Raw genomic sequence first — 23,982 nt, 5'->3', positions numbered from 1 at the left:
AAGTGTCTCGTTTTGGTACACAACTAGGAGTCTGTAGACATCAGTATACATGTAAAACTTTGGGGCTCGGTTAGGAATCTGAAAATCAACATACTGTTATTTAAAAATAAGCAAAACTATCCATTTTTACCAAAAACACTCCAAGATGGGCTTTATAAATGGATTATCTACAAAACACATATGCAAAGAAAAAAATCTAGTGTACAATGAACCTTTTAGTGCATTTTAGAATTTTAAGCAAACTTCACCTGCATACAGCTGGCAAAATAAATCTGTGAGACCAGTCATTGTAAAATACCATGAGAGTTGTGAGAGAGATTCAGACACACCCTGGGAACTCCCATGTTTAGCCCAGGGAACTCACCTGGCTGTCTCTCCTAGAGGCCTGATATTCAAAAATTCCCCAACTAAGAGAGAAATTGTAGTTCTGATTCACCAAGTTTGAACTCACTGAATTTTCTAAAGAAAAATGGTGGAACTCTCTAGCACTACACTACCGCTCTCATTTATGTATGTGAAGCAGAGACAAGCCCAATGCAATGTAGCACTGCATGATATGAGAGTTTTGTTACACTTGCACTTTGTGTATTATATTTTATATTACTATACATTTCAGATTGGGTCCTTTCAGTATTATTGCATTTAAGCTTTGAACTTTCTCATTTCTACTTAAATACATTTAAATTTTGATCTAGCAGTGATTTTACACATTCTGATTATTTGTTCCTTTAATAACTTAGGATCATTCTTTGTATAAAATTACATTGCACTTCGTATTTTCTCCATTGTAAACTGATAGTTTCAGAAAGTGGGAGGGACAGGGTAGTTCCCCGGGCTAAAAAGAGGAGTTTCTAGCTCTCTCACAAGTCTTATGAAATTTTGTAAGCATTTTAAACAAGCTGGTCTCACTGATTTGTCTCACCATCTGTAAGCAGGTGAAGTTTGCTTAAAATTCACAAAATTCCTTTTTTCACTAACAGAAAAGTAAAATATAGACAAAAGCAAGTTAAATTGTAGTAAAAACATTTCAATTTAATTTGAAATTGATTCAAACTAAGCCTTCATATCAGCCTCTTGGGTTCTCCAGTTACTTTCTTTCTCCCATGTCAAATTTTGTAGCCCAGAGAGCTTCTTTACTTTCTATGGAAAGCATCTTTCATCTCTCTGGGATTTCCAGGTTCACATCCAGAAATGCAGGGAAAGTCCCTTAGAGAAGTATATCAAAATGTTGCCATTCTAAAATCTTGTGAGGGATCTTTCAGTGCTGGAGGATCATTTTGGATCACCTCATAGAGCTTTAAATTTCTGGGCCCCACGTGAGTTATCAGTTGTGGCTTGTGTGATTAAATTCTGTATGTAAAAGATAGCAAGCATCCTCACTGTAACAACCTGGAAATTAATTGTGGTAGCTATGGATTTCCTCAGGAGTCTCTAAATAATTATAACCACATCTAAATAATTATAACCACAGTGTAAGAATTATGCTGTTGTTATATTTAGTCTCTATCTGTGATATCTGTCTTGACCCTGTATAAAGTCCTTATACCTAACAATAAAAGATAACTCTCTGCATTGAGTTAGGGGGCTCCTATGGTCCCTTAGACCCCCACAGTAATAAACAGTAACTGACATTTTCCTGACAGAATTATTTCAAACATTATACCCCATTTCCCTAACACCTAACAGTCCCCTTCCAATCACTAGATCCCCTTCTCCCGAAAAAAGCCACCTAATAATGCTCATCTAAATTTCTCAACTCTGGTTCAGGCTACTCTATCTTTTACTCTATCTTTTACATTTTTGTGTTCCTCTTCCTCAGTGTAACTTAGGGTCTCTTCTACAATTTATTTATTTTAGATTAAAATTGATTTGATTAATTAAGAGATAAACAATCAAGGAAGGGTTCACTGTCAGTTTTGAATTTTTCCTTTAAATATTTTTTTTTTTCAAAACAGCTCTGTTTTAGTGGCTTGCATGCAATATATCTGTGATTGGCAGCCTGTATGTCAGATTTTGATGATGAGACTAAGCTTTGCAAATACTCTAAGATTTAACTACTGTGAACATTCTCTCATTAATACACACAGTGACATAAATGGAAATAGGCTAAAATGGTCACATGGCAACCTTATTTGAAAGCTTAGCTGAATTGTTGCACAGTTGTTAAGCCATATACATAACATGAGTAACTATTTGAATTAGAAAAGTTAAAAAGGAGGAATAACAGAAAAACTATACAATTAATAGTGGCATCCCAAGCTAAACTTTTCACAGACCTTCTTAAGGCAAAAGAAAATCATGGCATCTAATTAATTCAGTGTTGCTAACGGCTGCCTTATATGTTTAAATGCAGTTTTTAAAAATATTAATATAAATTCATGGTGTGTGTATAAAAAAATATTTTGTTTTGTTCTGAATGATTTATGAATTACATATTTAAATGTCCAAATACGTTATTGCAATTATCTTTGTACATTTTGATAATATTTAAAGGGAAATGAAACCCATATTTTTTCTTTCATGATTCAGATCAAACAATATTAAGGGACTTTCCATTGTACTTCTATTATCTAATTGGCTTCATTCTCTTGGTACCTTTTGTTGAAGAAGCAGTAATGCACTACTGTGAGCTAGCTGAAAGCCAATGACAAGAGGCAAATATGTGCCGCCACCAATCAGCAGCTTCTAAGCCTACCTAGTTAAACTTTGAGCAAAGGATAGAAAAAAAGTGAACAAAATAAATTTTAATAATAGAAATAAATTGTATAGTTATTTAAAATCGAATGATTCTATCTGAATCCTAAAAGAAAAAAAATTGTGTTTCCTGTCACTTTAATTTGTGACCAGTGATTTTTTTTTGGTTTCATTTTTATTTATTATTATTAAACAAGAATCATTGTTTTAAAACATGTAGACCACCCATGCACATGAGCAAAGATAGCTGTGTGGAAAATTTAACTCAAAAAAGAGGTTTACAAAAACAATCTCCGGTGTTTGCTTATTAATTAGATTTTTACTGAATAATGATACATTTTATAGAAAGTGTTTTCATTGCACAAATGCTGTTGAAAACCTTGTGATAAATTAGTTATTGAGCAGTTTTCAAATTGACTGAAATGGGTTGGAATTTAAAAACCCTACACAAAGCTAATGCATTTTGCATAGAAAATCTAGCGCATTATAATAAATACAAATTAAAAATTAAAAAAAAAATAGCCACTTTCCATTTCTGAAACTTAGTGTCTCCACAAAGTATAATCAAGTGCTCAATGTAGCTAATAGTATATTTTCTTGCTAACAAATAACTCTATCTTTCCTTAGGCATGGAAAAAACTTTTATTTGGACTTTGCTTTTTTCATGCTCTTGTCCAAGAAAGACGAACATATGGATCACTAGGGTGGAATATACCCTATGAATTCAATTATTCTGATCTAAAAATCAGTGCTAAACAGCTACAGGTACGTTGGATATAATGAAAATAAACTGCAAACATATTTCAGGATACATTTTGTTTCAAGTAAAAAGCATTATTTTCTTTTAGAAATATTTCTGAGATAAGTTTCTTTTTTTAGAGTGTATATGTGTGAGTGTATATTATATATACATGTGTGTGTGTGTATATATATATATATATATATATATATATATATATATATATATATATATATATATATATATATATATATATATATATATATATATATAGTGTGTGTGTTGTGTCACTAATACAATTTAACAGTTAAACATTGCCACCAAGTGGTAATGAAAATAACAGCATAAAATTGCAAACACTAAAGATAAATGCAAATACAAATCTCTATAGTCAAGATTAAGTGGTTTGTTTCACGAACAGCCATATATTCGATGCAAAATATTTGTGGCTAATGGCAACTATTTAGTAATTAGCTGCGTGTAAGTTAAAAGAAACCCACCGATGAAAAAAAAATACCCTGCGCTATCCTCTTGTCTTCTAGAACCTAATCACAACTGTCTCTAATGTGCAATGTCTCTTGCATTTCTGATCACATTTCTAAAAATTTTTTAGCACTAGCCTTTTCTTTATAACTATAAGACCTCTCTTCTCATGTCTAGAACTTATTTATTATCTTACTAAAGAAAGATTAGATTCCTAGTGTTATTACCTCATGCTAAAATTACAGTCTACTCCAGAATTTTTATTATTTGAAAAGATAGATAATCCCTTTATTACCCATTCCCCAGTTTTGCATAACCAACACTGTTATATTAACCCTTTATGGACACAGCTTCAGTTTGCTCAATTGTTTTATGACGGAAAAATTCCGTCATTGGTCCTTAAGAGGTAAATTCACATTTTACCTCTGTGATTAACTTGTTTCTAAGCCTCTGCAGACTGCTCACTTATCTCAGTTCATTTGACAGACTTGCATTTTAGCCAATCAGTGCTAACTCTTAAAAAAAGAGGAGTGAGCACAATATTATATGACATATATATGTCATATAACATTATGTGACACACATGAACTATCGCTGTCTAACTGTCAAAAACTGTCAAAATGCACTGATAAGAGGCAGTTCAACAGTTTAAAAATTAGCATACTCGCTTACCTAGGTTTGGCTTTCCACAAAGAATACCAAGGGAGCGAAGCAAATTTGATGATAAAGTAAATTGTAAAGTTATTTAAAATTGCATGCCCTATCAGAAGCATGAGTTTAATTTTAACTATGTTTTGACTGTCCCTTTGAGTCAAAACTAGTATTAGTTTTATCTGGCATTTGCTATAATTACAGCTCATTGCAATTATATATCAGCAAGACTGGCCCTTGCCATGGTTAAGAAAAAAATACAGTTAGGATTGTATCAGTGATACTTGATACATGCATATGACACCTCAAAGACTCTAGAAATTTTATATAATATTATATCATTATATAATGCAAAAGTGCTAAATAGCATGTTACATTTTGGCTAGATTACAAATGGCATACTATTTAGCTATTTGCGCAAGTCATGTAGCACACATATTACAAGTTTAAAGTAAAAACCCAACGCACACTAACCAAAGGACTTCGAATATCACAAACGCGTTAACTTATTCTCCCCAATAGACTTTAATGGAGAGCGTAGGAAAAACACTTCTTTCTTGCCACTAACCCGGCAGAAGTTATGAATATTTCACGTTCCAATGTTCTTCACACACAGAAAAAAATATATTTTTATTTTAAATATATATTTCTACTTACAGTATATATGTCTATACTTATACTTATATATCTATTACTTTTTATAGATACAGTATATAGACATATATATCTATTTTACATTAATATTTTTTCTATGTGAAGAACATAGGAATGTAAAATATGAATAAAGCTTTGTATCTCGCGCTTTAGGTCTAACACAGTGTCGGGTTGGTGCACATGAAGAATTAGTAATCTTGAAATATTAAATGCAAAATATTTAAATAAAAATTGACTAAGGACTGCCCATTCGAGGGTCAGTGTGATATTTTTCTATGCTGGCAAATTTAGAGATTCTGGACCTTCATGAGAACCACAAATAATTAAACAATGCTATTAACAAAAGGTTTTTATGTGATTTAATTTACACTTACACAGTGATTATATATGTAATATCATGGTAAGAGTAAATTTAATATCAAAGCAATCAAAATACCAAACTTCCATATTAAAATACTAACATTCCCTACTAAGGGCAAGATTACAAGTGAGGCGCAACGGACTTTGCGCTAGTGCAACGGCAATTTCCCAATCCATTTTTCTTCCACTAATATTACAAGTCTTTTCCGCTTCAATCCATACCGCGATCTAAGAGCTCTGGTGAACGGTTTTCTGAAACTAAAAAGTTGCACAAAACACAAGACAAATACATTACAAAGTACACTTACACCCATAAACTACACTATTAACCCCTAAACCGCCATCCCCCCACATTGCAAACACTAAATAAAAGTATTAACCCCTATAAACTGCCATCCCCCACATCGCAAACACTAAATACAAGTATTAACTCCTAAACCGCCATCCGCTACGTTGCAAACACTAAATAAAAGTATTAACCTCTATACCGCCACCCTCTCAAAATGCAAACACTCTAAATAAATTATTATGCCCCCACAACGCAAATTAATAAAATAACAACTAAACCCCCTAACCTAACACCCCCTAACTTAACCTCAATTTAAATACCCATAAATTAAATAAAATGTATACTATCTACATTTTAAAAAAAACTTACCTGTAAAATTAAATTAAAATCTTAGCCTACCCTAAAAAAACTAACATTACTTAAAAAAATTACAAAAAATAAAAAACCCACCCCAAAAAATAAATAAAAGCCTAAGTCTAACCTCAAACTTGGTACTCACCAATGATGATGGGCGGCACTCCATCTTCATTCCGTCAGCGCTCCATCTTCATCTATCGCTAGTCGATCTTCTTCCCGGCTGCGGTCCATCTTCTATCTTCATCCCAATGGCAGTGGCGAGGTTAGTGGCGCTGGCAGTCTCCTCTTCAGATGATTGACACGGAGCTCCCTCTTCATGCGGTCTCCAGGGTTACCCTTGCATTCCTATTGGCTGATTTGATTCTTCAAATTCAAATTAGCCAATAGGATGAAAGGAAAACGCTTTCCACTTTTTATTCCATTTCTATCGGAGAACACATGCATGTGCACGCCAAAACTCCGCTAGTGATGTTTGCAAAAAAAACTATTTTTTTTCAACTTGTAATACGAGCGGATCCCTAGAAGCACCAAAAGCATATCACTAGCGGTGTTTTCGCTAACAGTAAATTAAGATTTGCCGCGTGACTTGTAATCTTGCCATAAATACCCAGTTTTCTACATAGCTATTCATTTAGCAGTTTTAATTTTAAACACAATTTTCTACTCAGCAAGAAATTATTTTCTATTTTGATCACAGCCCCTTTATTTTCTCTGCAGTAAATTCAGTTTAACCAGTTTCTATTCATCATTACAAAAACTTGCTCAAATTCGGCAAATATATTCATACATATAGCTAAATAAAAAAGACAGACACACAGATTGATCTGGATATCAGTTAGATTATATACAGATATATATATATATATATATATATATATATATATATATATATATATATATATATATATATATATATATATATATATGTGTGTGTATATACATCCACTCAGTTGTTTAAGTCCCACCAAAGGTCATTCATCTGTGTGCAATATTGAAGAACAATATATAAGTAAGGATATGCACTCTCAGGGTTTGTGAAATGGCAAGTCAAAAGGTATTGACGTTTTGGAGTTACATTTAACCCCTTCTTCAGAACCTATATATATATATACACACCAAACACATAGAACATAATGCTTGAGGAATTACTGGTAAGAACATGTTTTTTGGATTTATTTTAAGACTGCATTTATTTCTCACATTGCAGATGTTCCTCAATGAATATAATCAAACTCCTTTTGATGCTGTAATTTATCTTACTGGAGAATGTAACTATGGTGGAAGGGTCACAGATGAGCAGGACAGGCGGCTTCTATTAAGCTTACTTGACACATTTATTTGTGAAGCCATAATTACTGAGGACAATTACAAATTCTCTCCTAGTGGCAAATACTTTGCTCCGATGAATGGTGCTCATGACAGCTATCTGGAATATATAAAAAGCCTGCCTCTTAACACTGATCCTGAGGTAGGTGCTATGACAGCATATCTCTTTGTAAAGAACAAATAATGCTATTCACTTTTTATAACATCTTACAAATTTAACTCATTTGAAATTCTTTTTATTAAAATTAAAAATGTCTTATTTCAGACACATTAAGTTTCTGCAAACTTAACTCTTATAGGGCTAGATTACGAGTGGAGCACAAAATATCTGTTAAGCGATATCTGATCTCCACCAGTAATACCAGTGCATGCAAATGTGCACTGGTATTACAAGTTAACCTCATTGCAAACGCGAGGTTGCATGGAATCTTTGTGCTCACGCGAGTGCGCTTCCATAGGCTCCAATGAGATCCTCACGGCATGAGGACATAGCGCAGCAAAGGGGGTAAGTCGAACATGGATGGGCAGCAAATGTTAAATATATATGTATATGGTTTTATAAATGTATATTTGTGTTAATGTGTATATATTTTTTTAAATGCTACATTGTTTTTGAATAAAAAACTAAAAAAAACTCCTAAATTTGGGGCAAATTATGGGACATTAAAGGGACACTAAACCCAATTTTTTTTCTTTAATGATTCAGATAGAGCATGCAATTTTAAGCAACTTTCTAATTTACTCCTATTATCAATTTTTCTTTGTTCTCTTGCTATATTTATTTAAAAAGCAGGAATGTGATGCATAGGAGCTGGTCCATTTTTGTTTGAGAACCTGGGTTATGTTTGCTTATTGGTAGGTAAATGTAAGCCTCCAATAACCAAGTGCTATCCATGGTGCTGAACCTAAAATGGGCTGGCTGCAAAGATTTACATTCCTGCTTTTAAAATAAAGATAGCAAGAGAACAAAGAAAAATTGATAATGGGAGTAAATTAGAAAGTTGCTTAAAATGTCATGCTCTATCTGAATCATGAAAGAAAATTTTTTGGTTCAGTGTCCCTTTAAGGAAATCAACCAGAGATCTGATCTGTAATGGCTGGTTATTTATTGCATGCCTTTAAACTGCATGCAATAAATTAGTGCTCCACTTGTAATTTATCCTATAATGTTTTATAATATTGCAGAAAAAAAATACCTGATATGCATGTATGTTGTTTAGGTATTTGGACTTCATATGAATGCAAATATCACCAAAGAGCAGAAGGAGACAGCAGAACTGTTTGACGGGATTTTAACCACCTTACCTAAAGAGGTACGCAACATAGATGTTTTCAATTTTTATTTCAACATTATTAAGAGGCATAGAAAAAAAAGAAAGGTAATTGGAAAAACTTAGCTTCCATGGAACTAGGTTATAACATCAGTGTGCATCAAGTTCTCTCTAGTAAATGAGTATTAGAAACCAAAAAGGCTAACACTTGGTAGAGGACATAGCTTATTTCACTCTTATCTCATTAGCTCATGCATTATTTATTCGGTAACTGAACAGTACAGTACCTTTTAAACAAATGAAATAGTAAATAGTCAGATCCAAGCTTGAAAATTAATAAAGCCATTAAAGGGACATTAAACACTTTGAGATGTAATATAAAATGATAAATTGTATATATAAAGAAAGTCTGCAATATACTTTCATTATTTATTTAATTTTTTGTGCTTTTTTCTTTTCTTTTAATTCGTTTTTTAAGTTTGATAATACAAAGTCGATAGCAATAGGCTATATATGAAACTAAATGTACATACACATTCATCACATACAGTCTAGTATTTACATTGATTGACTGAGACTCTTCCGATATTATTGCAATGTCCTTATAATAGCTAGCAAGTCCTTTTCTTGGGTGTGCATTAAACATAGTCTTTCCATGCAATGTTTTAGTCCCAAATGAATATTTATCATCTTTATCTTAATGTTCATCGACTTTGGTTAAGAGTATAATAAAGCATATTAGTTGAATACATAACTGTCAACAGAATAACATAAGATACAAAATTAAACAGATTTAAAACTAAATTACAACAAACTGTAAGCTAATTTAAAGTAGTGAAGGTTTGTGTCTGGATTGGCTAGGGATTTGAACTAAGTTGATACATGTGTGTTCGGATCACAAAAGGAGTGAAAGTCTGATGAGTTTATTAACTTTATCTAAATTGCCCCATATAGAAGTCCCAGTAAAAACTGAGAAGTCCAAGAGCCCTTCTTTTTAATAGTGGTATCTTTCTAATATTATAGATTTATTTACCATTAGTTCCCACTCCCGAGTAGATGGGGTACCTTTTTGTTTCCAGTTTAAAGGGTTAGTCAAGTCCAAAAAGAACTTTCATGTTTCAAATAGGGCATGTAATTTTAAAAAACTTTCCAATTTACTTTTATCACCAATTTTGCTTTGTTCTCTTGGTATTCTTAGTTGAATTTCTTGAACCTTGAAGGCCGCCTCTAATCTAAATGCATTTTGATAGTTTTCACCACTAGAGGACATTAGTTCACGTGTTTCATATAGATAACATTGAGCTCATGCACGTGAATTTAACCATGGAGACAGCTCTGATTGGCTAAAATGCAAGTCTGTAAAAAAACCTGAAATAAGGGGGCAGTCTGCTGATGCTTAGATACAAGGTAATTACAGAGGTAAAACGTGTATAATTATAACTGTGTTGGTTATGCAAAACTGGGGAATTGGTAATTAAGGGATTATCTATCTTTTAAAGCAACAACATTTCTGGTGTTGACTGTCCCTTTAAAGCAATTAAATGCCTGGCAGTATTTAACAAAATTTGGCACAGTTATCTCCTGATTTTGCACCTGATCTCGCTTAAGTTGTTAAATAAGCAAGTTAAAATCGATATTTTTAAATTGCTATCAAGGATTATATTTATTTTATCCATTATCTGAGACCAAAAGGTTTGTATGTAGTGGCAGGATCACCACACATGGTGCATGCTACCCCTTTCTGTTTGACACCTCCAGCACTTACGTGAGGCTCCTGGGAATATGTGTTTTATTCTCTGTGGTGTGAGATACCATCTGTGTAAGATCTTGGTATTGGTCTCCAGCATACGGGTGGTGTGTGCTATATTGCGAAAAATTTATTTCCAAATAGGCACTGGTATTTTCTCCCCCATTTTTTTATTTTGTCAACTAGTCCTGTAATTCCATTCTGAAGTTGTGAGCTTCACAGTTGCTGTTAGAAATGGAAGTGCAGAACACTGTTATATTCCACACAGCTATTGGTTGCACACTCTCTAGTGACCTATATATAACTGTCCCTAATTGGCCAGAGCAGAGAAGGTTACCTAAATTACAACATGGCAGCTCCTATTGTTTTATAAGCACTACAAATTTACACTTATTTTGTCAATATTTAAAAAGCTAATTGAACTTAAAAAAATACATCCACATGTTGTTATTCTCAGACAGATCTTTTCTTTGAATGCATCATTCTATCTGACATTTATTTAGTGTTTAATGTCCCTTTAAGGATCAACAATATGACCTCTCTAATTACTATGATGCCCCTATTACACATAAGTATATATAAAAGGCTGTAGAAGTAAACATACATGGAGAAAGGGTGCAGTGAAATATTACAGACACTCAATGAATTATTGTTGACCACATACCATATGGCTTAGGGTAGCTTTGTATAGAATGTTATTGCCTCTTAAAGAGACAGTATACTGTAAAATAGTTTTTTTTATAGAATATATGAGAAATTGCATTTTCAAGTTTATTTGTGCATATGATTTTGCTGGTTTTGTGCTTTGAAACTACAGCCTATTGAAATGGGTTGAGCTTGCAGTTAAAATCAGATCTCATTATGTTATCACTTTGTGTACACATACTTGCTTCCTTATCTTATATCTGTTTATAAACCAAAGCCCAATAATTTTACTAGTTATATGTTCTACAACCCACTGGGAGTTTAATTTCTTCCGCTGGCTGTGTTTATCTTGCCTGTCAAATGCCTGGACTTAAGTATAGAGACTTTAAGTATATATGGGGATAACACAGGCTAAATCAGCTATTTAAAATGCCGAAATAAGGGTAAACTAGCTACTTGTAAACAATTTAATATATTCCAGCAAGAAAAATTGATCACTGGGAACAAATTAAAGGGGAAAACATTTTTGGGCAAACTGACCCTTTAAACTGAGTTTGGCCACATAAGAAGAGATTAGAAGAACAGGGCTTCTTACACTAAACCTCACTAGGGGAGCTACTACCTAGAAAACATCAGACAAAGTTTTCATCCACTAGACATTAGCAAAAAATAGTTATTGATTCAAGGGAGAGAAACACATCTACTATAGATAAAAATAAATACTAATTGTTTGAACCTTCTGAATGGTAATACTGGAATTAGTAACCAACTTTGGGCTCAAATTGTGAAATAAAATGGCTCATGGGGCTCTGGTATGTTAATGTGCACTAAGGCATACTGTGCAATTTTTATCCCACTCCAACATCAGCCATTTAAATGACATCTAATGTATATGAGAGCAGGACAATCATTACATTAGGATAGGTCTCTATAAGCCCACTGAGAATTGTAGACATTCAACTATCGTTCTAATAGGTAACTATTGAGCTGGCTATGTTAAATTAGTTAGGTTTTCAGGTTTGTGTCACACTACCTATTGACCAAACAGTACATTAAGTAGAAATAGAGATCCAATTTTTATGAGTAAATGCTGTCAAATTGCAAAGGCTGATGTGTAGCTTAAGCAAACAGATTCCACCATCCAGACTTATATGCAACCTGTTACAGTAGCCAACTCCAGTTTTTCTAAAGGACAGAAGGTAGACAATTATGATGCAACCAGTAGAATGTACTTATATGCAGGAGAAGCCAATATCCTGCATATACAAGTTAATGATGTCCAAATCGAGAGGGATCTAGTGAGCCCAATGCAGCTGGGGATATGGTGAGTATCTTAGACAGTGAGGGCTTACACAGACTCAGTGCACCTTGTCATATTACATTCTCCCTCAGATGCTGAAATCTCAGTTGTGCTGATGAAGCAATCATCAAAGCATTTGAAGTTGAGTAATAGAGGAAAGGAGGGGTTTCCCCGCATTGCCTCAGTTTCTTCTTGGAAAATCTGCTTTTTCTGGGCATTGGTTGAAAACACGGAATGGGTATCAACAACAATATTGCAGATAGAGGCACCAAAAGACTGAAGTTGCTTTGACAGTGCTCTATCATGAGTATCCAATATCTCACACAGAGTATTCACCACCACATCCTCGGAAGTGGTCATTTCTCGGTGATAATACATAAGTTCAGTTTGGTGCACTCAATTACCCAGTAATGAATAAATTCATAGGGTGCCAACTGGATTTTTTTAGTGACAAGTGAGATAGCACTGTTGACAGCTGTTCCAGGTATGAAGCCACATAGGAGGGTTTGAGTCAAGACCATCTCCTCCACCAGCTAAGACCTTAGGAAAAGGCCTGGAACACTGTGGCTAAATTGCAAATAAAAAGCTGTACTTAGTTCACAGAAGTTAGCTAATCTGTTACTCTAAATTAAATGGTGGATGCCTCCAAAATCCAAGAATATTTGAAAGATGAAGTCTAGCTTGTGCACCATCTCTAAGTGTTGCAACCTATCATGGCCACTGCCCGGAAGTTCCCCTTTACCATGGTACTTAACATTTTTGTATTTAATAAAGTATTGACTTTAATTTACATATAAGCCTTTGCTTTCTATGTTGCTCTTAACTTCAACTGCAAGTTTCTATAAACTGATATATAGGTATATATTGTTTACTGATCAAATCACACAAAATTGCACTGAAACATACTTTGAAATATTGTCTTAGAACAGAAAAATAAATTGAGTACAGTATTCTTTTAATGAACAAGATTATGTAAAGAACCTCATAAGTCTGATTATAATAATGATTGATAAAACTCAGGAATAAATCTAGTTCTTGCAGTTGTCATGTTAATGCTTACTTAATTACATTACTATGTAATTGTATTTAAGTTATAGGAAAGCTCTTTGGTTATTTCATTGTGTTAACAGAGCCAGATTTCTCATTGGATTATATAGGAAATTTCTTGGGGTCACATTTCCTCTGACGTGCACCTTCCTGGCTAGTTAGCGAGACAAAGTATTATATATATATACAGTATATATATATATATATATATATATATATATATATATATATATATATATATAGCTGCATAAGTCCAGTAGACAAGATGCCAATGGTAACTATTTTATTGGACTAACGTGATATTTAAAAGTCAAGCTTTTGAGAGTTTTATGATTGTTTATATGATTTTTATACTTATCTCTGATGTTTAATGTGTTTATTGTTTCTTCTTTGTTCATTTGTTCTGGCCTTTGGTTTTCTCTTAAACACTCTGCACCTTTCACTCTCAGGCTAATTCTGCTATTAAAAACACACCACTCACACCCTCCCCATCTTGTTTTAAGTGGTAACCTCTGTCATATAGATTAGTATTGCTCCAGACTTGAGGAATAGAGGAACAACTCTTGTCTTATAAATATTATGTTAGTCCAATAAAAAAATGTTTCATTGCATACTGCAATACTTTGATTATTTTGACATCTTGTATGCGTGTGTGTGTGTGTGTGTGTGTGTATGTGTATGTGTGTATGTATATATATTATATCTCAGTAATTAATGAGTGTTTGGAAAATATCTATATTTAAAGTAAGTAAATTTGATAATAAAAGTACATTTAAAATATACAGGCCTAGATTTGGAGTTTGGCGTTAGCCGTGAAAACCAGCGTTAGAGGCTCCTAACGCTGGTTTTAGGCTAACTCCGGTATTTGGAGTCACTCAAAAAAGGGTCTAACGCTCACTTTTCAGCCGCGACTTTTCCATACTGCAGATCCCCTTACGTCAATTGCGTATCCTATCTTTTCAATGGGATCTTTCTAACTCCGGTATTTAGAGTCGTGTCTGAAGTGAGCGTTAGAAATCTAACGACAAAACTCCAGCCGCAGAAAAAAGTCAGTAGTTAAGAGCTTTTTGGGCTAACGCCGGTTCATAAAGCTCTTAACTACTGTACTCTAAAGTACACGTAACACCCATAAACTACCTATGTACCCCTAAACCGAGGCCCCCCCACATCGCCGCCACTCGATTAAATTTTTTTAACCCCTAATCTGCCGACCGCCATCTACGTTATACTTATGTACCCCTAATCTGCTGCCCCTAAAACCGCCGACCCCTGTATTATATTTCTTAACCCCTAATCTGCCCCCCACAACGTCGCCGCCAGCTACCTACAATAATTAACCCCTAATCTGCCGACCGCAAAGCGCCGCCACCTACATTATAGCTATGTACCCCTAATCTGCTGCCCCTAACACCGCCGATCCCTATATTATATTTATTAACCCCTAATCTGCCCCCCTCAACGTCGCCTCCACCTGCCTAAACTTATTAACCCCTACTCTGCCGAGCGGACCGCACCGCTACTCTAATAAAGTTATTAACCCCTAATCCGCCTCACTAACCCTATAATAAATAGTATTAACCCCTAATCTGCCCTCCCTAACATCGCCGACACCTAACTTCAATTATTAACCCCTAATCTGCCGACCGGAGCTCACCGCTATTCTAATAAATGTATTAACCCCTAAAGCTAAGTCTAACCCTAACGCTAACACCCCCCTAAATTAACTAAAGTACAAAAAATAAAAAAGAACTAAGTTACAAAAAATAAAAAAATATTTACAAACATAAGAAAAATATATCAACAATATTTGTTGTAATAGGGGTTAATAACTTTATTATAGTAGCGCTCAGGTCCGCTCGGCAGATTAGGGGTTAATAAGTGTAGGCAGGTGGAGGCGACGTTGTGGGGGGCAGATTAGGGGTTAATAAATATAATATAGGGGTCGGCGGTGTTAGGGGCAGCAGATTAGGGGTACATAGGGATAATGTAAGTAGCGGCGGTTTACGGAGCGGCAGATTAGGGGTTAATAATAATATGCAGGGGTCAGCGATAGCGGGGGGCAGCAGATTAGGGGTTAATAAGTGTAAGGTTAGGGGTGTTTAGACTCGGGGTACATGTTAGAGTGTTAGGTGCAGACGTAGGAAGTGTTTCCGCATAGCAAACAATGGGGCTGCGTTAGGAGCTGAACGCGGCTTTTTTGCAGGTGTTAGGTTTTTTTTCAGCTTAAACAGCCCCATTGTTTCCTATGGGGGAATCGTGCACGAGCACGTTTTTTAGGCTGGCCGCTTGCGTAAGCAACTCTGGTATCGAGAGTTGAAGCTGCGTTAAATATGCTCTACGCTCCTTTTTTGGAGCCTAACGCAGCCTTTATGTGGACTCTCAATACCAGAGTTATTTTTATGGTGCGGCCAGAAAAAAGCCGGCTTTAGCTTTTCGGGTCGTTACCGACAAAACTCCAAATCTAGCCGACAGTTTGGGATGCAATTTTTTTTCTTCTTTAAAGGGACACTGTACCCAAAGTTTTTTCTTTCGTGATTCAGATAGAGCATGACATTTTAAGCAACTTTCTAATTTACTCCTATTATCACATTTTCTTCATTCTCTTGGTATCTTTATTTGAAATGCAAGAAAGTAAGTTTAGATGCCGGCCCATTTTTGGTGATCAACCTGGGTTGTTCTTGCTGATTGGTGGATAAACTCATCCACCAATAAAAAAAGTGTTGTCCATAGTTCTGAATAAAAAAAAAAGCTTAGATGTCTTCTTTTTAAAATAAAGATAGCAAGAGAACGAGGAAAAATTGATAATAGGAATAATTAGAAAGTGGCTTAAAATTGCATGCTCTGTCTGAATCATGAAAGAAAAAATTTGGGTTCAGTGTCCCTTTAAATATATATATAGTATGTACCTTAACAGGAGCTAATGCTGAAGCTGGTTTTAAGGTTATACATGAAATCAGAAGTAATAAAACACATGGGTTAAGTAGGATTCCTGCATAAATGGTGAATCAAATACAGTAAAATAACTGTGTTTGTGATATGTAAAAGTGTATTCTTAATATTATAAAAGCCTTGCATTGGTAAATGGAAAAATTAGATGGGCCTCACGGGTTAAGGTTGCCAGCTGTCCTCCACAAAAATACAGGACAACCAGTAGGTAACTGGGCAAGGTGGTAAGGGGGGTCTCGGAATGGCCCTTCCTCAAAGCTCTACATTAGGCTCTACCCATTAACCCACCATATATATTTTTCTCATACTTTGATTTCCAGCGGCATTCGCAGCACAGTGTTTTCTCACCCTCATGGTTACCAATAAAAAAAATAAATAAAAAAAAACAACCCACAAAGCATAAATTTTACCCCAGTGGCTACTTCTAACACAAAGAGCAGTAATTTAATGCCATTATGACTTCCAATAACAATTAGGACAAGGTATTATTTTTAGTCTTTTATTTTACTTTAAAAACATGAACATTTAAGTGTCCAGTATTTTTGTATAGATTTTACTGGACAGCCTGCTAAATTACTGAACTGTCCTGTTGAAAATTGGACACCTGGCAATCCTATTTATAGTTTCCTGTTTACATTTTTATGCCTTTATCTGTCAGCACAAAAAAAAATTCTGCTAGAACTTCTCAGTCCGCAAAGTTTGTATTTCTCCTGGTAAAGCTAATACTTTAACGCAGTTTCATTCTTGATTGTCAATAAAACCTTCTGTCTCACCAAAACATTTTTTTATACCTGTTCTAACCTCTATTAAATAATCTTCCATCCTTGAAATAATCACTAACATTTACCCATTAGTCAAAAAAGAAGGTATGAGTAATACACATTTGGTTTCCGTGACAAAGTTATAAATGACAGTGCAATTCCAACAAATAAGTTAAATGCTTTTTTAAAATAAACTTTTAGAAACTGTTTCAACATATATCAACCTTGATGTATTCTATTTTTTGATGTCAGAACATTTTTCCAACCACATTTTTTTTTATATTATCTTTAAATTTGTAATATCTATCTATTGTCTAGACAAGTAGAGCTGGAAAATCATCATCTGAAATTGTCCAAGAACTTACATGTGACATCCTGTCAAAAATACCCGAAGATTTTAATGTAGAGGAAGTCATGGTATGATTCCTGCATTTACTTTATTTTGTCAGTGGTGACTGATTGAAGAGAAATATGATTTTTTATTTTTTTGTGTGTCAATCTCTTTCTTTATTTAAAGCTATTTAAAATTTGATAATATATAAGGTTTGTAAGGCTTGTGCAATTACTTTATTTTTTTCAGATCAAGTATCCCACTCAGTACACAGAATCTATGAACACAGTGCTGGTTCATGAATTATTGAGGTTTAATTGTTTGACCTCTACCATTCGAAGGAGCCTGCAAGATTTAAAGAAAGCCATTTCTGGTCTATCTGTTATGTCAAATGAGCTTGACGATTTGTTCAAGAGTATGATTGTTGGTAAAGTAAGTAATCTGTGAACTATAGGAAGGGTAACTCACAATATGTTTCATCCATAGGGATTAATATGCAAGCGCTGTCATAGAACATTAGGAATCTCATTACTCATCTTTCGGTCTTTACATTCCAAAGAATCTTCTTCACACTTTGGTTTCTCATTTTGCATTCCCCAGAGATCAGTCATGTCTACTGGAAGATTTTTGTTTAAACACATATTGTTACTTCTCTTTATATCAAAGGGGACACAGTTTCTCATCTCCACTAATGCTTGTATGAAATATGTACAGTGGCATTTATTATAGTAAAAATAAGAAATGATGGTTTGATAATGAGATCCTGATTCAGAGACATGAAAATATATTTACTAAAATGAAAAAAAATATTCTACGCTGAAATCATTTTATTTTAAGATCAATAATCAATGCTATTGGTATGATTTATTCATGTGTATTACAACATCATTGGGACCTACAACAAGCTGCTGTGTATTAAATTATGTATATTTTTGTGTGTATTAATCGATACACCAACATCTTTAAAGGGATACTGGAGTGCAAAAATGGCATGTTCTAACCTGTTAGAATATGGAATTTGTGTACTACTTGCATATGCTGAGGATAAGTTAGTGATTGGTGGGTCATGTCACTACCAAGTTAATTGGCTCACCAGCTGTTTCCTGCTTGGGACCACTAGTTATGTGCAGTTCCTGAGCATGGATGTTATTTATTTGATTAACCTCTTTGCAGGGATTATGCACATAGGGCTCCATTTACAAAGCTGTGGATGCTCACAAGCCTGAAACACTAGTTAAGTAGGTGCAGTCTTAAGAACACTGCTGCTTTAACTCTGCACCACCTCAAGGGTGGCAGAGTTAGTTCATCTCGATCAGATCTGATCAGGATGATTGGCAAGCCCTGCTCTTGAGTGAACCTTGACCGTTCTGCACTTGTTAAATAGAGCCCATAGAGTTTCAGGGTGACTAGTACAAAAATTGAATTTTTTTTAAAAATAAGAGCGTGTAATTTTCCACTACAATGTCTCTTTAAATTTCGACCAAGTGCCATTTCTTGCTGAAACACAGCTCATAAGCAGCTGGACCTTTTATAAGACTAAAATATGTTATCATGTTGATAATTTGTACAATATCCTTAAAATATAGATATAACTGTAGTATGTTAAATAATAAACATCTCTATTTTCAACTTATATTAAATATATTTTACTTTCAGGTACCTGCTATGTGGTCAGCTAAATCATACCCTTCTCTGAAACCATTGGCTAGTTATATCACTGATCTTCTACAAAGGTTAAATTTCTTTAAGGTAAGGACAGGGGTATGGAGATAAAAGCATACATTAAGGGCCAGATTACAAGTGGAGCGCAACATTTTGAGCGCAGGTTTTCACAATCGTTTACGGACAGGTTAAATTGTGCTCATATTACAAGTTGAGCGCAATCGCATGAGTGCAATCGCGATTTATGCTAGAATGATTACCGTGATCTCAGAGCTGTGGTTAACTGATTCGTGAAAATAAAAAGTTGCACAAAACATCAAAAATACATCACAAACTACAGTTACACTTATAATAACACCATCTAATAAAAACATATTCACAAAACATATTGCACACAAAAGCTATAAGTGCTCAAAGATACGAGATCTCAGGTGTTAGGACTTTAACATAGAGATACATACATATACATCTTTAAAAATGTATATATATATATATATATATATATATGTGTGTGTGTGTGTATGTGTGTACATATGTATCCATGTATTTATATGTGTATATATGTATTTACAGAAATATATACACATATAAACACATAAATACATATGTACATATATATAGACATATACAGAAGTGCATTGGAGCCATTTGCAATAAAGTAGATGGAAACATGAAAAACTATATTTCTGCAATATTCTTTTTTAATAAAGTGTTATTTTTTGTATTTACTGTAAATATTTTACATTACAATGTTCTGCACATATGTATTTTTAAATATATATTACTATATATATCTGTATATATCTATACCTATATATAATCATGTGTATATATAAATATATATATATATATATATATGTGTGTGTGTGTATATAGGTATAAATATATATTGTACCAAAATACAATCAGATATATAGAGAAATATGTATTTATCAATAAAAAGAACATATTCTGCTATGTGCAGAACATTGGAATGTGAAATATTCATATTTTCATGTTGGGTTAGTCGGTTGTTAGTTTTTTTCCCACTTTTTTTTTCTCCATTGACTTCTATGGGGAATAGGTTATCTTTTGCGTGACCGTCTAATTGCGCTAGAAGTAACATGTTTGCGTGTGTCAGGTTAGTGCGAGCACGATAACCTTTTTCTTTCAACTCATAAACTCATAATAATAAAAAAAGTTTACTTCTAGCGCTATAGCGGAAGCGCAAAATACCACTCCACTTGTAATCTAGCCCTCAATAAGCATTCTATGAGATGATTCAATTTTACTTTGAGATTATATAAATGAATCTGCTTTAGACAGTACTTCTTTGTTATGCATAAGTACAACCCAATATGATAAAATAAAATTCTCCAAAATAATTCAGACAGCTTCTTAAACTGTTCTATGGGAATTAAGTATATCTGATGCAGGGAGATTTATGCCTCATTCGATTGCTCTGATGGGTGGTGTTTGCAGTCAGCTTTATGGCAGTGAGACATTATTTAGTTTAGGATATCTGAGCTGTGTGGGCAATACTTTAATACAGTGTTTACACATTAAGCCTTTCCATAGAAGCCTGCCAAGAGATGCTGACTGACAGAAAGCTACAATCTTCTCAGGAGCAGTAGTAAATTACACGTTTGCTATGTTGTGAGTCATCTAAATCCTTCTTCAAACTGTGCTATGACCACTTGCCATAAGCAGAACCAAACCAGATGTTACCTGAAAAAGCAATGATAACCCTTTTGTTGCTGGTGCAGCTTCTACATACTGTGAAGAAGAATTTTACTCTCGCTTTGATGGCTGGGTTACAATAACTATAATTTTCTTATATAAGAAATACAAGCAAATTACATGTTATTTTATTTCACAGCACATTGTGTAGCTATTAACTGTAATACATGAAAATCTATACTGTGTACTCTGCATGTATCTCGTCTATATAGATGTATACACTGCAGAGACATAAGGAGCCCATTCTGTATATTTCTTGCAGCCTAATGTAGTTTATTTAGTTACATTTTTAAAAAAAAATCTATTCTAAACATGTAGTCCAGTTAGGTATTTGATGATTACTACTAACTGTCGGCTAGATTACGAGTTTTGCGTTACGGCTTTTAACACTGAAAAATTGCCCATTATGCTGGAATGGCCAGGAACCCATATTACGAGTCATTTTTGCATGTAACCCCACGTCTATTCCGCACTCAAAAAAATGCTGTTTTTGTGTGGGATTTTCATAGCACCGTTATTGCAGGTTGTGCCTTCAGGCTAAAAAGCTTGCGTTACAGCCTATACTGACACGAGCCATATTGATTTGAAAAGCCAATAGGATTTCAGAAGCTCTCATCCTATTGGCTGATTTGAATTTGAAGAATCAAATCAGCCAATAGGAATGCAAGGTACGCCATTTTGAAACAGCTACTTTGCATTCAACTTCAGTGTACGGCTGTGACCGTATGAAGAGGAAGCTCCGTGCAGGATGGGATCGGCTTCCAGGATAGCTCCGCTCTGCCGGGATGAAGATAGAAGATGACCCCGTGATGGATTAAGGTGTCACCGCATGGATAAAGAGACATCTTGCCGCCTGGATGAAGACTTCTCGCCACCTGGATGGAGATGGATGTCCGGACTTCAGGAACCGTGAGTATATATATTCTGGGGTTAGTGTTTTTTTTTGGGGGTGTTTTTTTTTTTAAATAAGGGATGTGCACTTATAAAAGAGCTAGGGCAGCATACAAGAGCTGAATGCCTTTTTAAGGGCAATGCCCATACAAATGCCTCTTTAGGGGCAATAGGTAGTTTAAGATTTTTTAGAGTTAGTTTTTTTTATTTTGGGGGGTTGGTTGGGTGGTTGGTTTTACTGTTGGGGGGATTTTGTATTTTTTTTACAAGTAAAAGAGCTTAGTGTAAGCTTAGTGTTTTTTATTTTTCGTAATTTAGTGTTTATTATATTTTAGATTTTTTTTCGTAGAGTTAGGTTTTTTTAAATTTGTAATTTAGGTTTTTAATTGGTAGTATATTTTATTTTTTATAGAATAGTAAGGTTAGGTTAATTTATAGTTTAATGTTAGGTTTATTTTTATTTCACAGGTAAGTTTTTATTTATTTAAATATAGTTATACTGTACTTTTAATTTTAAGGGGTTAATAGGTTTATGTAGTAGCGGCGATATGAGAGGCCGGAAGTTCAGGGGTTAATCATTTAATATAGTGCTGGTGATGTCAGGGAGCAGCGGTTTAGGGGTTAATCATTTTATTTAGTGGAGGCGATGTCGGGGAGCGCCGGATTAGTTAATATCTTTTATTAGTGTATGCGATATCGGGAGTGGCAGGTTAGGGGTTAATAACTTTATTTAGGTGTCGGCGATGTCGGGGGTGACGGATTAGGGGTGTTTAGACTTGGGGTTTATGTTAGGGTGTTAGGTTTGAACGTAACTTGTTTTTCCCCATAGACATCAATGGGGTTGCGTTACGGAGATTTTTAATTCCGCACTTCAGGTGTTAGGTTTTTTTCTTACACTCTCTCCCATTGATGTCTGTAGGGGGAAGCGTGTACGAGCACGTTAAATCAGCCCTTGGATTTTGTGCGGTATGGAGCTTAACGCACAGCACAAGGAGGCTTTTCAGTAACTCGTAATGGCAACTCTATGGAGAGTGAAATAACGCAACTTTTTTAGCGTTAGTTTCGCACCCTGTTTAGCGCAAAACTCATAATCTAGGCGCGTATTAGCAAAGTGTCATTATTTTCTGTAGAGTCACAAAAGATGTGCTGACAAAATGCCTGTTTTCTTTGATTTTGTAGTTTATTACATTTACATATTTTCCAAATAATCATTTATGTAAAACATTAGGTGGTTTGTAAATAAAGGTTTTTTTAGCTAATGAACATGAAACGCATTCTATAACATTTTATAACTTAGCATGAGCAAATGACTTACAACATTTAAATATGTTTAAAGTTTTGTTTTTTTCAACTACTCAAAAGTAATTTTGCTTGCTAAAAAAAGCCTATGTATTATATTCCAACTGCATGATGGTTAAAATAATTCTTATTGGTTAAAGTCTAAACAAGAATTGATTGGTGCTTTTCACCAATTTATGAAGCAAGAGGTAATCTTGTTTTATATCAGATTATTTATATTTTATGTGTTATTCTCTAATGGTTTATATTACTCACTTATTACATATTATATTTTATTATTTATTACATATTATATTTTATTATTAGTGTATTATATTACATGGTAAATGTAATGTTATATTTGTGCTAGCAAACACAAGCTTTGTGGCACCTTAAATTAAAAGCAGAATAGATGAAATCTGTGTTGTGTAGTAACCACTAATATAGCAGCAATCCCACCTATAAATATAAATTGACAAAAATCTATTATACTAATAATCCTGCAGATCAAGATTTTCAGTGAAAAATCAAGCTTTCCTAAATGTTGGTATTAACATGTTATTGCCTGAGAGGGGCGGAGCCTACAGCTGAAGCGGCTGGACGTGTCTCGGGGGAGCTCCTGGCTCCAATTTGACTATTTCTGAGATATTTTAATGGTTTCTTGAGAACATGTTTTTACTCAGCACTCCTATTTCACTGTGTTGCTACAGAAATACAGAAATCAAACAGTTCAGAAGAAACTTCAGAGATTACCTACCCAGCCTATGTTATTCAGTTAGGCCACGCGGCTGTCGTTTCCAGATTAACATTCGACAGTTTGTGAAGCCGGGG

The 23,982-nt window shown here is 34.3% G+C and overlaps 1 protein-coding gene across 1 annotated transcript in view; it reads left to right on the top strand.

Moving 5' to 3' along the window:
* LOC128664413 (dynein axonemal heavy chain 3-like) overlaps positions 1-23,982 on the top strand; it is a 2,586,207-nt gene that overhangs the window by 2,452,019 nt on the left and 110,206 nt on the right. The window contains exons 73-78 of the mRNA XM_053719244.1: positions 3,322-3,459; positions 7,435-7,695; positions 8,774-8,866; positions 17,589-17,687; positions 17,851-18,033; positions 19,258-19,350. Coding sequence (XP_053575219.1) covers positions 3,322-3,459; positions 7,435-7,695; positions 8,774-8,866; positions 17,589-17,687; positions 17,851-18,033; positions 19,258-19,350 — 867 coding nt within the window. The remainder of the gene's footprint in view (positions 1-3,321; positions 3,460-7,434; positions 7,696-8,773; positions 8,867-17,588; positions 17,688-17,850; positions 18,034-19,257; positions 19,351-23,982) is intronic.

The sequence above is a fragment of the Bombina bombina genome, chromosome 6 (genome assembly GCF_027579735.1).
Source record: "Bombina bombina isolate aBomBom1 chromosome 6, aBomBom1.pri, whole genome shotgun sequence".
In the NCBI taxonomy this organism is placed as follows: Eukaryota; Metazoa; Chordata; class Amphibia; order Anura; family Bombinatoridae; genus Bombina; species Bombina bombina.
The sequence above is the reverse complement of the archived record's forward strand: the minus strand, read 5'-3'. Positions and strand labels throughout refer to the sequence as shown.